This window comes from Semicossyphus pulcher, unplaced genomic scaffold (assembly GCF_022749685.1).
Source record: "Semicossyphus pulcher isolate SPU_LCO1_2020_fin unplaced genomic scaffold, fSemPul1.0.p SCAF_19, whole genome shotgun sequence".
NCBI classification, from domain to species: Eukaryota; Metazoa; Chordata; class Actinopteri; order Labriformes; family Labridae; genus Semicossyphus; species Semicossyphus pulcher.
Window position 1 is genome coordinate 17,526,092 of NW_027211692.1, and position 18,300 is coordinate 17,544,391.

At 44.7% G+C, this 18,300-nt stretch overlaps 1 protein-coding gene across 1 annotated transcript in view; it reads left to right on the forward strand.

The window, feature by feature from the left end:
- The first annotated feature begins 4,447 nt into the window (after nt 1–4,447).
- gucy1a2 (guanylate cyclase 1, soluble, alpha 2) overlaps nt 4,448–18,300 on the forward strand; it is a 35,541-nt gene continuing 21,688 nt past the window's right edge. Inside the window, exons 1-4 of the mRNA XM_069668002.1 lie at nt 4,448–4,905; nt 10,912–10,973; nt 12,573–12,697; nt 15,385–16,286. Coding sequence (XP_069524103.1) covers nt 4,594–4,905; nt 10,912–10,973; nt 12,573–12,697; nt 15,385–16,286 — 1,401 coding nt within the window. The 5' untranslated portion in view covers nt 4,448–4,593. The remainder of the gene's footprint in view (nt 4,906–10,911; nt 10,974–12,572; nt 12,698–15,384; nt 16,287–18,300) is intronic.

Here is an 18,300-nt window from a genome sequence, read left to right on the forward strand (position 1 = left end):
TTTCCCACCGTTCATTCATACTCAATATATAACATAGTGCTTTGTTTGTAAAGGTTTTTAAGAGATTTTACTATCAAAAATACATTACAATAATGTATAAGAATCTAATATTGCCGACAATTATGTTTTATATTCCCTACACATACAGCTCGGTTGGTGGATGGTGGAACAAGACATGAAATTGAAGCTTTATCTATTCGTCATACCCCCTATTTTTCAGGCGTCTCTTACCCGCACTGCCCTCCTCTTCTCTCCAGCCCCGGGATTTAATTTCTTACTCTGCGGCCTCTTGATCCTCTGCAGCTGTCACTTAATTCTAAAAGGTTTAAGTGTCATTGCAGCTGCACATGCAAGCGTATGCACGAGCGTACATGAGCAGTCGCCCACATTGCCCCGACATTCAACCTCATCTTTTTTTATTTTCGGCTATGCTATTGGTTCTTTGATTAGCCCATCACTGCAGAGACCTGCCTTATTTCCAGGTGTCACCTCAGACACCTTGTGGTGCATGGGTGCAGCTGATTAGTGCTAAGTTTGTGCAAATCTCAAATATTATAAAGTCATAAAAAATTCTATAATAGAAGTCTAGACTTAAATCATTATAACTTGTAACATTCCCCAACCATCTTCCCTTTCTATCTCATCCCCACCAACTTGTCCCCTTACGTCCAGATCTTCCCTACAATTAATGTCCAATAATGTGTTTGTCCACCTTTGAGTGACAGGATACAATTAAATTATCTTGCAATTTTTAAGCACAAAAAATGGAAACGAGTGTAAGTTCAAGACAAAAAGCAGAACACCCATCCATCCATTGTCCAAAGCACTCATCCTGTTCAGGGTCACGGTGGGGAGGCTGGAGCCAATCCCAGCTGTCATTGGGCGAGAGGCGGGGTTACATGGCCGACACATAGAGACAGACAACCTTTTAACCTGACAAGTATGTCTTTGGACTGTGGGAGGAAGCTGGAGTACCTGGAGGGAACCCAAGTGTGCACGGGGAGAACATGCAAACTCCACACAGAAAGGCCAACCTCTGTCCGAGCCGTTGTTCGAGCTAGGTACCTTCTAGCTGCGAGGTGACAGTGCTTACCACTGCAGCCCACGCAAAACATAAAACAAAAAAAAGGTCAGAAAAAATACATATAGAAAGAAATAGAAGCAAACAATAACTAATAATTTAGAAAGAAAGAGGGGCATTTATAGTATAACTAGTAACAAAGAATCAACAGTGTCTCTGCAGCAAGCAGGTCACCGGACTGTGGAATATTTATCTGCACATCATAGCCAGTCCCGTCATACATTAGCAATAAACACATTTACCAGCCGCCTCTATTTCTTACCACTTGAACATGATGAAAAAAACCCCCACATAAGATGTGTATTGAAAGGTCAGATCTTAATGTGATCATTCAGGAAATCCAGCTGCATCTGTAATGCTGTTTTGAGTGTAACAGCACAACATGCAATTTGCTGCTCTTTAACCCTATTTGTGCCTTTGTAACGATCCCTTGGGACAGTGCAGCTGGTTATTTATATAGCGCAAGTGACAGAGAGGCCCAGGTTCACGGTTAATAGCAGCAGAGTGGCGTGGAGTGATGTATGGTTATGGCCAATTAGATTGTTCAGGGGGCAGATTTATGACCGAGACTGCCATTTCTCTCTCTTCCTCTCTCTGCCTCACACACACACAGCCTCTCTAGAGTTATTCTGCAAACCCCCACACCATATTGTTTCATTGAATCAGACACTCTACTCTTCCTTTTTTTCTCTTTTTTACTCTGTCACCTTCTTTGTTACACTTTACACAGTAATTCTGCATCATAAGCGGGCAGGAGACCTTTTTGTTTTTGCAGAAAGGACAGGCCACAAAACAACGTCTTCTGCGTCACGAAACTGAAAATCACTTCCTCCCATTGGCACACGCAAACAGTAAAACCAGCAATTCTAAAAGCTCTAGCGATTGGTACACAGCATTAAAATTCTCAAGTTGTGTGTGCCTGTGTGTGTGATGTGGCAGGAAGCGTGTGAAAGCACCATTGTGTTTCATGTTTCAGTTTGTCTGCCTGCTTATCTCTCGAGAGAAGCACCTGGTTTCGCCTCACTGGTGTGTGTCATGGGGCTGAACCTCTTCTTATCTTGCAGCATTCCTCAACTACACAGATTTAAACTGCTCAAAGTGTGTGTCTGTTCCTGGAGGGTTTTGCCTGTGTATGTTTTATTTTTTTTTTACCCTTTTTGCTCGCATTTATTTGATGTATCTGCGAATGTGAGTGCATGTTATGTATATAAACAGGCTTGTACCTGAGTGTAAATCTGTCTGCAAAACATGCTAGCTATTTCCCCTTTCTCCTCTTATAAACCTAATCCTCATGGGCTCCATTCTGTATATCCTAATGCTATTCAAACTTAAAAACATCCATGTTCAATGTACCTATTGAATAGGATTACCATGATACCCCAAGAGGTGCCCTTTCTATTCATTCTAATTCTCCGATAGCCCAGTTACTGAACCACTGCCCTGCCTGCACTCAGCTTCAGATGGCTGGCTGCTAGTGAGCTTATCTTCTCTGGAACATTATTTATCCCATTGTACTGTTGGCTTTATTAAATGCCCACATTGTAACTGATGGATGGCAGACTGATTGCAAAGAGTGAACAACCAGATAAGGAAAAGAGAAAGCGAGACAGAGACAGTGTGTAGTGTGATAGTGCAGGAGGGTGTGTGTGTGTGTGTGTGTGTGTGTGGGTGTGTGTTAAAGAGAGAGAAGGAGCATAATTCTGTGCAATGTATTGGGGTCATGCTGCTCCGGAAAGTCAAATGAATTAGTAGGCACCTCCAGGAAATTACATTGTGAGGAGTGTATGTGCGTGCACGTGTACGCACATGCATGATGCATCGTGCCTGTTTCAGTGTCACTCTGCTTGTCCCTTTGGGGCCCTTAATGAACAGACATGCTCTGCCAATCGAGGTCAAGGTCATTGCTGTGATTAGCGCCAGACATGAGCTCCGTTCTGTTCTCTGATGGGGAGGCAACAAGCGTGTGCCACCGCTGCTGCCAGCTCCATTATCTGCCTGTGGAGCCATGTTTGTCCTTGCATACCCATGTTGAACACATTTGGCACATCGCCATGAAGTTAGCTTATTGGACATGACTGTTGTGTGATTGTAATCAGATGTTGCTTGATTACCATTTTCCACTAAGTTAATTGATGAACAACCTGTTTGTTGCCTGGCAAAAAGTCACTATTGTAGGAAGCTGTTAATGGCACTAAATAGAGAGAAACATGAGCCCAAAATTTGAACAAACTACTAAAATTTAGTGTAGAATTATTATAAGCTATCTATCTATCTATCTATCTATCTATCTATCTATCTATCTATCTATCTATCTATCTATCTATCTATCTATCCATCCATCATTTGATTGGTTGAGATGTCTTGTCCAACTAAAACGCAGAACAGCGCGCTGATGCTTACTTTATAGCGCGAGCTCGGCAGATCTCTCATCACATCACCGGTGCGTGCTGCTGCTGGCTGACCGCGCGCGCTCGCTCGCTCGCTCACTCACTCTCTCCCTGTTCTGTTCCATATGTGGCGCACCTCCACACCACAGCCGCTGCTAGTTTGACCGAAAGAGACCACACACGACATTAAAGCCAAGGAGCAACGGTGAAGGAATATAAGTGGAAGATGGACGAATGATGAGAGGACGGTCAGTTGGCACACCGACAGAGAGGAGCACCGCTGTCGCAGAAGACAAGCAACAGCAGGAGGAGGAGGAGGGACGGAGTAGAGAGGGAAGCAGCAGTCACATCTGCCGGGACTTTGGGGATTTCTCTTCGGCAAAGTGGTGATGGAAAAAGGGAGTCACCACCTTGTTCTTTGGGATGCCGAAATACACTGTGTGTGAAGAATAGTTGACATGTGTCGGAATTACAGTGGCGGACTAACATGTCGATTTTGGACACCATTTGTCATTTATCCCTTGTCGCACGAGACAACGTTCCAACATATGTAAGCTCGCGGCTAAAAACGTCTTTTTGACAAATTAAATTCTGTCGTTAGGGGTTCTGTATTTTTCATTTCATTTACATATTTTTTTTATTTGAAGCATCCTCTGAGAGTGCTCGGCCTCCCTTGGTGCAGTGTGGGTTTGTTTTGAGGGTAAAGGAGGACGGGTTTTTAAGAGGGCGATACCCCCACCTCCTCCTCCCCCTTACATAAATGTTTGCGTGCCGTTAGTGCTCTCGTTCTCGGTCGACCCCCCCACCACCCCATTCCCCCACCCCCCTCTTTCCCTCTGAATAGGTTCGCTGAGTCTCACACGCAGACAGACGCATATAGACACACACAGACCTGGACAACATCTCCCGCGCGCAAACACACACATTTCATATGCATACGTAATTATACAGAGACTTTACCCCCCCTCACCCACCTCACCCTCCTCCAACCCTCTCACCCCCCCACTATCTGATGACTCCCCGGCGTAGAGTTGGACGTGGTACGGAACCGACTGTAGCATCATCCTCATCCTCAACACCACCACAGTCATCATCACCATCCTCCTCCTCTTCCTCACCTCCACTATGTCCTCGTCGTCGCGCAAGATCTCCTCCGAGTCGTTCAGCAGCTCGGTGGGCTCGGACTGCGGGCTCGAGAGCCCCGGGGGAGACGGAGGAGACGGCGTTCTGGAGACGGCGGAGGAGAGCCGAGGCTGCCCCTTCTCCTCGTTCCCCTCCTCCCACAGAGCGGTGCTCTGGAACGGCCGCAGCCCCGCCGAGAGGTCGGCGTGCCCTGCGGGCGAGGAGCAGCAAGGACCCCACAAGAGGGTCACCAGGAGGAGACGGGTGAACCTGGATTCGCTGGGGGAGAGCCTGAGGCGACTGACCTCACCCATGGTAGGCCTCCAGCTAATATTTAACAAAATAAATAACAATTAATGGCCCCATAAAAAGTTGCCATATTCCTATAAGCGTTATGTCTCCTTCATAACTATTTGAACGTTCAGTAGGGACTCAGCCAGCTGCTGACAAGTGACATTTATAACGAACCATGCTATATAGCCTAGCTTAATTTCACCATGAATTTAGGAGCAGTCTTCTAAAATCAGTTAAAATGTATTTGTCCATCACATTCACAGCATTAGCTGGGCAAAACTAATCATCTAAAACTACAGTTTTTTTTAGACATTGTCAATATGATAACAGCCAGATGCATTTCATCATCACAGATGTCTCTAAAGTTCAGAAGAAACAATTCTTAGAGTCTACATTTAGGCTATTCCACCAGTACCTACATTGCCCAAAAATCCCAGACATGTCTTTTCAAACATCATGATATAATGTGTGCTGTGCTGTCTACGAAAAAAAAGCCTCTTTTCATCCTCCAATTCTGTTAGCCTGAATCATCTGGTAGATTATATAATAGATATGTTGTTGTGGGGAGAGAGAGAGACACACACAGAGAGAGAGAGAGATGTCCATGCTCTGTCTGTGTATATGTAATGATGTGAGGAGTGTGACGAATGAGCCTGTTTCTGTGTTTGTGTGTCTCAGTTGTATTACAGGCTCTAATGCAATAAAGCAGTTATTAGAACTGAGCACAATTGTGATAGATGGCAGGTTATTAGGGTATGCGTCCTTTGTTAGGGTACATCAGTTTGGGGTTTGATTGAATCTCCTGTAATTTGTCCTGTGTTATAGCAATAAATAGAAAGACTGTCAGAAATGAGAAGACTTCTTCTTCACTATAATGTCAAAGGCAGCTTATGAGCCCAGTCATGTTAAGTTGTATGTAGTTGGTGAGAAACTGTAAGTCAACTTATGTACGTTACAATTAATTCTATTTCATAATGTACTTGGGAATGTAACCTGTGGTAGCCCTAAATTAAAAGGAGATGTTTTAAAATGACTGGAAGAGCTAACGTATGTTTCAGACTCTGATGTTATTTAGCTCCTTCATACTACCAAAGATAGCAAAGATGTCACCGAGGCGGAAGATCTGACCTAGTTTAGTCTGAGACATCTTCCTGGCCAGAGAAGAGATTTCCTGCAAATATCCATACACGCCAGATTAAAGTCAAATAAGGAAACGTTTTTCTCTTGTGCCAAGGAAAAAATATCGATCAAAGTAAATGCGAAGTAGCCTAACAGAGACATAGACGGGCACATGTGTTTGTGCATGTTTGTAAGTTGTAGTGCCAACTGCTGCTGTGATATATTTTTAACACTTGGTTTAAAGGTTAACTATAACTGACCACATGATCAAATATTAGACTTAATGAATAGTTTCATCATGTTGCTGTCGGTCAGACATCCAGCTAAGTTGTATTAGATGATATCAAGGACGTAGTAGGTTGAAGCGTGGCATTGGCTCTCTTGAATGACTGCTTTAGGGATAATTGAATATTATACAAGCCTTTCAAATCTGTGTATAAAATACAACCTTTTTGCTCTCTAACTTTTTATGGTTCAAATTTTAGCCAACAACTGCTTACCTAATTTTGTAGCAAAAAACACACCATCCTGGGCATTTCAAAGTATCCTGTTGTTGGCCACCTAGAGCGATGTAAGGGCAATTATTTACAATCTTTTTACGTCATGCACGGGTGACAGATGACATCTGAAGCATGGTGTTAGGGGTACCAGTAGCAATAGCAGTTGCAGCAAACAGTTAATGACTCTTTTGTTTCACATACTTTTAATTATATGCTTCTTAAGTGTATCTTAGTTTGTTGTTGGCTGCAGCCATTGGTCTAAGCTATAAAACACAGAAGTGATCCGTCAGTCCCATCTGGTTTGAGTCTACACAGTCCAGATTGTATCCTAGATGGGTTAATGGATTGATAATAGATGGACAGAGCAGATCTAGGAGTTTGGAGCTCATCTGGGTTCCTCCGGCTCTATTTATCTTGGTTCTCCACATAATCAGAGGCACCGCTGTGTTTTCATCAGACTACAGGAGGTCGTGGGAACATGCTTCTCCGAATTGCAAATGGTCAGACCTTGTGGTCCAATTCCTGGGAGAGAAAGACGATGCAGAGAAGTCTACGGTATATAAGAGAGCGTGGAGCGTCAGCCATTTCTGGCTGCGCAGGCACAACCTTGCAGAACAATGAAACTCAACAGCACAGCTAAATAAGTGAAGTTGGTGTTTATTGGAGAGGACCACTCTCTTTTACACACACACGCACGCACACACACACTACTCACACACACAGTGGCTGCGTGCAGTGGCACTGCCTGTTGTTGACTGCAATGGACCGTGACGGAGAGAACAGAGCATGCTCTCTGTGGTTGTCTTCACCCTGACCACACTGACCCAGAAGCAACAACGCAAACACACACGCACACACACACACACACACACGTTTACATGTGTGCAAACAGTCATTTTCTGTCTCCCTCTCTCTCCCTCTTCCCAGTTTCGTGTAATCACATGGAAGGTGGCCATTAGCTTAGTGACCCATGACGTTGATCAAAAGGCCCTGAGTGTTGGCCACAAATATGAAAAGTGTGTGACAAATGAGTGAGCGAGCGAGTGAGCGGGCTAATGTGTGTACATTGGTTCACCCGCATCCTAAATCTGTGGTCACATCTTCCCTGTGCAGCGTTATTATCGAATAGAGCGACCTTGGGTTTGCAAAAAAAACAGCTTGTTAATTGTAGTGTGTGCACATGCTGGCTGGGGCCCTTCAGTGATATAATTGAAACCAGAGAATAATATTGATTTATTACTTTATTGGCCATAACGGAAAACCTGTATGAACATGAATCTTTGAATCAACAAGAAAGTAAAACTCAAACAATCCAGAAAAAATGTTAAAACATTTTTTGTCTTGTTCTACATGAAGTATTGATAATAAAATGATCCCCTCCGCCACAGCTCTATTATACCATCAGTGCGGATAATGAAAAACATTATGATTAACAACTTCTGAAATAACTCTCCTTGTTTACAAATTAAATTGAACTGCTGTGAAACTGATATTCTTCTTCAAGATTATTTCAAGCATTAAAAGGAGCAATTGGCCCCTGGAAAAAGCCACTGTCAGTCAAAGCTGGTGTTCTCTGTAATCGATAGAAGCAATAATGTTTGAAATTGGCGCCACAGCTGTGGAGAAAGTCGTACAAGCAGCTCGTGGTTTCGCCCATTCTTCATTCCTACAACACCCAGCGTGCATTGCGCTCCTCCCTCCGAAAGGAACGGCCCAGCGAGAGACGCTGGAGTGAAATACTAACGTTTTCCAGTCAAGGACATTGATCGCTGCAGGCAATGGCTCAGAGCGGTACAGAATCCGAGATTATACCGGTGGGTCGTCTAACAAATCTTCAATCTACTTTTCAAACCTGACGATTTTGAATGAGACATGACATTGGAGGCGGCCGTCCTAGATTGAGGAAGTGTAGTCTAATGAGCTCCCTGGCCTCTGCCAGATGACACGTTTAAGTCTGGCGGAGGTTTTCCAGGGCCCATTGGAGAAGCGGATCGCGTCCTCCAAAGGCACAGAGCGAGATTGCATTTTTTTTCCTACCATAATGGCATTAGCTCCCCATAATAGCATTATAGGACTGAGGTTGAAAATCGATGAACTGGCCCTTTAATAGCTTTTATGACACTTGATAGTGATGCTGAAACGCAACAAAGGTAGACAGATGGGTTTGACTTTAGGGCAGAACGATAAATCACATTTTCATCGTCATTGCGAGATGTGTAAAAATCATCTGCCTGAAAAGCGATTGAATGTAAACGTTAGATGCCTTCACACTCAGCATGGGACCATTTGACCTGTCAGACGCAGCCCTGGATACGTGGGTCATGCGTTCACACCATTCTGCTAATCAGATTAAGCTCCAGCTAGCCGTCAGCTACCCTTAGAATAATTGGTGTCAATTTGGTGGTGAATGTGAGGTTAAATAGCCCAATGGCTGAGGAAGAAAAACGTTTGACCTTGTGGTGAAAACAGCACTTTGTTGAGTTTGTTAAAAGTCAGGAGAAACTACATGTTAAGAACACAGGTACTGAGTGAAACATGCAGAACTACAATAGGAACTGTAATGTTGTAGCTACTATGCACATGTCAATATTTGTTAATTATATCATGTTGTCATTGCAGCATTACATTCACAGATTCTTCCCATATTATGCAGGCCTATACGACATGCAAGTCTCCAAGGTGTTCACAGGCAGATTGCGCCACAATTGTTTCTTTGTACCTGCTTTATTACTTGCCCCCCCCCCCCCTGACAGGAAGGCCTCATGCGTCTCATGCTGGGATATATCTGCCGGGGTCTCATCTGACGCATGAGTTTCTATTTTCTTAAGTAGCAGTGGCAGCTCTCCAGCAGTGCCGAAGCACCAACACCCACTGCTCTGTGACCAGTTCACGCTGATGGTAATTTTGTAGACGAAAAGGTGCATTTAAAGGAAGGGCGAGGAGGCGCTGGCTTTTGTGTTTTTGTCGTCCTGAGATTCACAGGACAGGCAGGTTCACATGCAGCGGAGAGGAGCATTGAGCCACCACTGGGAAAGAAAGCAATGCAGAGCAACAGAGCAAGAGGAATGGTGTGAGTATTGGTGAGAGATTGGGCTCCCCTCCCAAGGTAAAGAGACAGAGCAAACAAGAGAGCCCGAGCGGTTTGAATAAAGAAGACAGGAAAACAGAGAAAGAAGGGCGAGATAAACGAGGAGAGGGGAGTAGGTGTCTTTCTTGTTGGACCCGTTTTTTTTCTAATCTTCCCTTACATGCTAATGTAATTAAATCCACTCCGTAGAAAACAGGCGAGCCTCACTAGCTGTACAATTTTTTGTGTGTTGCGGTGGGGTATCGACTTGTTAGTACAGTAAACATGCAAGACAAGTGATTGCAACAATGCAGACTAATGATGTGTACAGTTTGTTTGCACATGTGTGTGGCTGATAGCGCCTATGTGTGGTCATGATGTGTGCACAGACTGTAATGTGCATGTTCTTTGGTAAATGAGTAGCTGAGTCAAGGACGCTGTGAGAAATTGTCATGAGAAAACACTTACATACAAAAACATGTGAGGCTGAAAATATGACCCACTGGGCGTTTCATTAGCTGTCAGGTCTACAAAGCTGCTGGTATAAGTGGCCCTTCTTGCTCCTGTTGTTGCTAAGGTTTGCTGTAGTTGAAATATTGTCGTAACAGCAGGCGCTGTTTCACGTGGATCTGACTGCTACAATGTTCTTAGCAGCTACGCGTCGCAGTGCAAGAACTATATTCATCTTTTTAATCCTCCTGATGACCTACACACATGTAGATTTGCTCTCTGAATGCACACACACACCATCTCTCTCATTTCTGGGCCACGCTATTGCTCTACAACCCCACAACTCAATAGTTTCTATCTCTCTTGTTCCCTCTCTTTCTCTTTACACGCACACACACACACACACAAAATCATTCCTGTATCTGTCCGGAGTGGGCGGCGGCCTTAGATTGACCTCTCCAGCTGGCACACTGTGTTCTAGCATTGTCACTACAGCGTTGCATTGGAGCGGCATCACAGATAATCACATCGGGGCCCGCCCTCTAAAGCTCCGGCTGTCGGAAACACAAACTACTCCAGCTTCACATACACAAACACGGACAAGTTAGGAGCGTATTTGCATCATTTTGACATTTTTGTATTTGTTGAACTTTGAAAGAAAAAAAAAAATTTAATAAAAGCTAAAAAACCTTCTGTTTGGATGGGGGCAAATGATATCAGTGCATATGAATGTGTCCTGGCTGCAGGAAAAACTCGGGATACTTTTGCAGGGTTGTTTGTCTGCTGAGATTTATAATGCTAACGCTTGTATGTGCAATGAATGCATTCACACATGTATGCACAAATAAATGCATAGATACTTGTCTAAATGTTCCCTTCTTCTTCTTGCAGACGCAGACTGTTCAGGAGGCTCTACATCGAACTCTTCAATTCTACAGACAACAAGAGATCAGGTGAGACTGTGTTTCTCGTTTGCTGCTTTGCTCTCTGACACCGGTCCTCCTTTTTCATTCTCCACACTCACTCGCTGTCTTCCTCCTGTCTTCTCTTAGTGTCCCTATCGCTCATTTTCTCGCCTTTGCTTTTATTTTTCTCACTTCTCTGTCTTGGTCTGTCCCACTTGCAAACACACACACACACACACACACACACCTGTTCAGTTTCCTCGAGCCTTCAACTGACACTGCCATCCCTCGTTCTCTCTGCCTGCCTGTCTTTTTTGGTCACCTAGACTCACACGTACCAACAGACAGACACACACACATATAAAGTATTTACACTGCTTCAACTCATGTGTCTCTCTCCTTGTCCCTTCCTGTCAAAACAACAAGTCTCGGGGACATTTCAGACAGGTATATCATGTACTAACACTGTCCATGAAGCACTTACTACACACAAATATAGATGCTGAATTGTGACCTCTTAAGATTTTCCTTTTTCTGCTTCATTCATGTATAACAAACTGACACCTGATTTACTTTCATCAATCAAGTATTGACACATGTTATACCCCTTTCCCACCAAATGTAGTGCGTTGACGCAGGTTTTTCAGACCTGGGAAGACCTGCTTATAGATGCTGATTGTCTCTTTTCCCATTGCCAGTGAAGTATACTCCTTTCCAGTCTCTTTTCTGCTGCTTCACCGTCTGATGTCACAAATGCGCCGGAAACAGGGTTAGTTAACAGTGAAGATGACTAACTCGGCCCCGACAAATTTGGGACGATATTCGAGCACTGCTTGGACGGAGACGGGCAGAATTTGTAGCTGAGATGACAAGGAGTTGCAGAAGTTACCGATGGAGCAAAGCATCGCGCCGGAAAGGGGGCGGAGATTAACGTGTAGACGCAGGTTTTGTGTTCCCATCAATGCCGATCGGAGCCGAGGCAATAATTACCCGGGTCTACTGCAGAGGCATTTGATCCGGGTCTGAATACCGATTGTAACCTTTCCCATTAAGCAAAAACGGCGGGTGTTTGCGGGTGTTAGCATGTTTTTTGATCAGTGGGAAAGCGGCTACATTCGTCTCTTTATGGCCTACATAATTTTGTTACAGTCGTTTCTATATGTCTCTCTGGGGAAGGGACTGAGTGTGTGGACAAGCTTCCAGAAGTTATACAGCAGTGTGTGTTTAGGAAGTAAAAATAAAGCTGAAATAACCTAAAAATCAAACAATAGTCCATTTAGTCAACTCTACAATTAGGCCTTTGACCAGAGGGTCTTTGGTCTAATTCCCAGACTGACAAATGAGTCTGTGTGGGACAGCAAGAAAGAACATCACTTGCTCCTCCTTTATAACGATAACTGAGACGACCTTGAGCCTGTTTTCCTGTCCTGCTCTTTTAGCAGATCTCAGTGACCAACAAATATCAACCTACACAGGCAAATATTACTGCCAGGCTTACCCCAAGTAGTCCATGGTACATTTTGAGGGAATGAAATTAAGTTTGTCCTTTGTTAGCTTAGTAGCACCTTATTAGCTCTTGCTCTTCACTGATATCATGGCTGCATGCCTTATTGTATGTGTGTGTGTGTTTGTTTGTGTCTTTGACAGGTGTCAGGAAGTTGGCGGCGAGGAGAGGCGAAAAGAGAGGAGAGAGGATAAGTGCCCGTTCCTAGAAAATTCTGGCTCAGAGGAAGATGTCTTACAAATCCTACAGTACATGGCCACCATTCTGGGTAAGTATGTGAAGTACGGTACAATGTGTGTGTACTATCGTGTGTTTGAAGGTGAGAAAGGCATGTATTTGGCCGCCTGTAGTCGCCTAGGATTGGCTTTACTGTACCGTGTTATTTTTATCACAACCCGCAGACAGCTTCTCTCCTTTTCCTGCCCTTCAGTGATCACTGTTGTTTGTTGGCGTGTGTGTGTGTGTGTGTGTGTGTGTGTGTGTGTGGAAGCTTATACAATCGCACAAGTTATCCTCCAGAGGCTGAACCTCTTAAACAAATTGTAGACACTTTTAATAAAAACAGGAAATGCAGTATCATGGCCTAGGTGGTGTGCATATACTCAGAAACAAATCTAAAGCTATTTACAAATGCAAAAACACACAAACACTCTATGACTCACTCTTGAGGCGTACACAGTCTCTACGGCCTATCATGAAAACACACACACACACACGATGTCCCGGTGAGTCACGCCGTACAGCTTTGTCCTCCCTCTGTTCCATCTAAAATCTCCTCCTGCCTCTATCTACATTTTTTACCTCCGTCTCGTCCTCCCTGTCTCTCTGTGCAGAGCTACTTTGTTAACTCCTCTGTCCTTCAGTCTTCTCCACATCCGTCCATCTTCATGAGCCTTCTTTTTAGCTTCCCTCTCTGTGCCCCCTTCCTGCAAATTATCCAGTCCTCTTCCCATCTCTCTTGCTCCCTGATGTATGTACATAAATAACGGCATGATTACAGCAGGCTAAGCAAATAGCACATGCATCCTTCTCCCCTTCCATGTCTTCAAGCCCTTCCCGGCTTAGGGATCCCGAGGTGCTCCCTGGCCAGATGGGATATGTAATCCCTCCAGCATGTTCTGGATCTGCCCAGGGATCTTCCTTCAGTTGGATGAGCCTGAAATACATCCAGAGGGAGGCGTCCAGGAGGCTTTACTGCCAATGAAGGCATCTATGGCCAAACTGCAACAAGTGACTCCTTTCAATTAGAGCTGCAGTTTGACTCAGAGCTCCTTCTTGATATCCGTCTGGCTTAACGGTTGAGCTCAGCCATCCCGGCAAAAGAAAACCTTTTTGTCCTCTCAGTCTCTTTCCAAAGCTCATGATCTCAGCGCAACATTACATGACTTCACCAAAAGGATTCGCACCCTCTTCACCCCAATAGGTATGATAGGCGTAGCGCCCGCGTCACTGCTGACGCCAAACCAATCACGCTGTCAATATCACTCCGCTATCTGGCCTCCCTCACCTGTTTGTGCTGTGCGTCACAGTAAACTGATCCGGTCCATGAGTTCAGTTTTCTACAGGCGCATTGCACAACATGCGTCTCTAAGCTGGTGGAGTGAGCTGTTAGCTCTTAGTCACTGCAGTCACTGTGCCGGCACACCTGCAGTGCAACAATAGCCCCAAAATAATACCCTCAGGTTTATTGTATTTTACCTTCTTTTCATTTTGAGTCGGCTCGCATTTTTTTATTTTCTCTTTCTGCAAGTCTGTAGTTTTGTTAGATGGGATTTTTTTTTCTGATTGATTCTGGTTTTTGGTGTCTGCTTTTAATCCTTTAATCCTTATTTTTTCTCAGTTATTATTCAATCAGAAGACATGTGACTTGATTTTTTTACCTCATCAATATTTGTTATGTTTGCATGGGCTCAGGCTTTGATGTGCGGTTACTTTGAAGGATGATTTTCTGTGGTTGATATGCTTACAATGAGTTTTCCTGTTCTAAAGAGTAGAACACAAGTGGATTTATTAGTCAACATCTTTTTTTCGGCAAGGACTCATACAGTGCACGAAAATAGAAACATTTATAACATAAATATATGTTTATACCTGGTTGAACGGGAGTGGTAAATTCGCAGTTTCTTGCCCCTGGAGTCTCCACACTACAGTCACCGTTGTCTGCGCTGCTGCTGCAGCTTGAAGGAGACGCAGCGGCAGGCTCAGCAGGAGCTGGGTCCTCCATATTGCTCAGGAGAGCAACAGGGTTAGCAGAATGGCTGGTCCCCCAAATGGAGTGGCAAAGGTCAAAATAAGGCCACTCTACCCGTCTTTGACTTGGTCATATTTCTTCCGCAAGCTTTTCACCTGCGCCTTGTCCCGAGCAAAACCACACTGCTGCAGCTGTTTTGCTAGCCATTCCAAAATAAGACCATCCTTTACTGTCCCGCTAATATGTCTGTTGATTTGGTCTTCGGCTCGAAGCGTAAGGAGTTCGCGAATCTCAATATCTCCCCAGTTCGACATACTTCTTCTTCTTTGTCTTTGCCTTTTTTTTATCCTACTCTTCTCAAGATGTGGCCCACATCCGGGTGTTGGTCGCATAAACAATACGTCAGAAGTTCTGTCCCTGCCTGCTCAGACGTTACTACCTCCAAAGCCGACTCAGAGGCGGGACTATTTCGCCCCACTGTTCCACCTCTTTGTGTTTTACATCGAAGACAGAACATAACAGAGGCGCAATAATCCCGCCTTGAACTGGCAGTGTAATAAGGGCTTCAAGTGTTTTTGCATTATGAAAATATACTGAAATACAATGAACCAAGACGCAAGTCAGCAGATTGTTTCATGACACATCATCTCATAGCTACTGTCCATTTTGTTAGAGCATATTTTATGTGCATGTGTGCAGGTTAGGTGTTTGCAACTTATTGAATTCCCTAACATTGGTGTTTTGCATCCACCCCCCTCTCTCAGGAGTACCATTCTGTGAGCTGCGGGAGCATTTCGGCGAGGAGTTCTTTGGCCTCTGCTTTGAAGAAAATGAAAGAGTGCTCCGGGCTGTAGGCAGCAACCTCCAGGACTTCTTCAATGGCTTTGACGCCATTTTGGAACACATTCGCACCTCCACAGGGCGCCGTGCCTCGTCTGAGAGTCCCTCCTTCCAGTGCAAGGATCCCCAAGAGGAGGAGACAGGGAGAAGGAAATTGGACAAGGTTGGAGAGCGAGATGGAAGAGGGAAGGTGTTGCTTCTTCATTGTTTCAACCCGGCCCCGGTTGTTGGATTGGTCATGCCCGGGCTGATCAGAGCTGTTGCCAGGCGGATCTTTCATTCAGAAGTCGAGGTGGAAGAGGTGCCACCTCTTACTCCATTATTACCCAATGAAGATACAGAACACACAGACGGGGACTCCACAACCCCCACACCGACTGCATCCCCCACTGCCTCACCTTCCTCGTCCCCGTCCCCACCCTCTCCTTTCCAGACCGCTGTTCCCACAGTTTGCTTGTCCTTCCAAATCCAGGAGACACGCCCTCCTTCCCTCTCCTCCTTCCCAAATGCTGCCTCTGTGAGCACTAAACGGCCCCCGCTCTCACTCTCCACTAACCCCAGTGATCTACGCATCGGCCTGGCCACGTTTTGCCGTGCCTTTCCATTTCACCTCGTCTTGGGGCCTCGCATGGAGCTACTGCAGCTCGGAGAAGGTTTGCGGAGACAGGCTCGCATTGAGCCTCACCGGAGCCTCTCGTTCAGGGACTGTTTCGAGATTGTCTCGCCCAAAATGGAGCCTTCGTTCCAGGGCATCCTCCTGAGGCTTGCCTCCCCTTTTACCATCCGCACCAGGCCGGATACCACGCAGACAGGCACCAAGGAGAAGGTAAGGCTATCGTGCATAACAGATGACAGTGTTTCTGGTAGCTGGTTTGTATTTTGGAAAACAAAAATCACTCTCGTCTGAATCTATACTGAGTTCCTTTCCAACATATGTTGCAACACAGCCCGTAAGCTGGTGATGTTGTTGCATGCGAGGTTTGAATTAGCTCCAATTTGCCTGAAACAATCAATCAATCCTAGTTGTATGCTATATCCAGTTCTTTATTGATTAGATGCTCTCCGCAGGCTGTCAGTGTCAGCACCAAACACCCTGATGCTGAACCGAACTGACAGAGAGGAGATTGATCAGTCCAGAGTGATCAGTGTGTGTGTGTATGGTAGTGTTATGTGAGTATTAAGCCAATATAGTGTATTTTATATAAAATGTACTGACACATAATGGCTCCCAAGGAGAGCAGATGCGATCCACCACAAAGGTATAAACTATTGTCTGATAGTTATGGTTGTAGATAGAGAATGAACAGCACCACAGATATTCAGCCAAAGGCAGATGGGAAGGTTAAAACACCTGTCATGTCATGTTTTCGGTCCTTGTCATAGCGCTGTTAGCACTGGCATAAATAGAAGCAACAGACAGCTAGCGTACTCGCGCTGCATTCAAACCAGTTAGAATACATTTGTACACAAACGTGATCTAATTAGTGTTTGCAGATTATGGAGAGTAATTTGTTTCTCTGCAGGATGATTGGGATGTGCTTCTTTTTAATTCAAGTCTTGTCCATGCAGTAGAGAATGTTTTACATTCATAAGAGGACTGCGACTCCGGACTATTTGCATTTTCAATTAGTCGACCAACTGTCCATAAGCCAATGGGATTCAGTTTGCATGACAAAGAAAAGCAGTAAATGCTTTTTTTGACAATATAGAACCAGAAAATGAAAAACAATTAGGCGAAAATCAACTAATTGATTCATTTGCTTACCTTTGTAGTTTTTCTGATTAATAGCATTTTAAAAAATGACCCTGCCTGTGGGCTGTACTGTGGTGCAGTGGTTAGCGCTGTTCCGCTCCTAGTTCGAGTCCCGGTTCGGACAAAGTGGGCCTTTCTGTGTGGAGTTTGCATGTGCATGCGTGGGCTCCCTCCAGGTACTCTGGGCTCCTCCCACAATCCAAAGACACGCTCGTTAGGTTAATTGGTGACTCTAAATTGCCCGCAGGTGTGGGTGTGAGCGTGAAAGGTTGTCTGTCTCTGTGTGTCAACCCTGTGATTGACTGGCGATCAGTCCAGGGTGTAACCCCGCCTCTCGCCCAATGACAGCTGGGATTGGCCCCCAGCCCCACTGCGACCCTGAACAGGATAAGCGGTACAGATAATGGAGGAATGAATGGATGGACATTGCCTGTGGCTCTTTGTTTTCATAAATAGAAGGTGTAGTTGGTGTGTCACAACTTTTGAATTCAGAGCTCTCTTTAAATTGAAGGGGAACATCACAGCACTGCTGTGGAGAGGCTAGGGCAGTGTTTCAGCATCTATGTTGTTGATTGTAGCCTTTTTCAGCCAAACAAACCAATCCCCTAGTTTAGTGCGTTGATCTGAAGAGACGACAACGAAACACAACTGCCATACGTGCGTGCAGTTACACACAATAACACACTGCAATGCCCACAGTCCTCGTGCCCTCAGAAGCAGCAGCAGGATTTCCCTCTTGACAGTTAGACTTCGAGTAGCACTACAGCACATCTCCTCTCTAGCCTTTATCTACTCTCTGTCACTGCCTCATGAATTCACCATCTTCTATTTTTTTTCTAACAAAGCTTTCCTGTTTTTTTCCGTCACATATCCCCGGCCTTTTTATTTATGTATTCAAACAGTAAACCACTTTAAAAGGCTTTGGTTTGTAGCTGTCAAAAATGGAAAAGCAAATACAAGTGTTTAAAAAACGCTTCCTCTTTCATTAATCTCGCCCCTTTTCTCCTGTTTCCAATATGTAAGCTTTTACATACAATAAGATTAAGTAAAGGAAACAGAAGGGATTCATGGGAAAATTACGATGAAG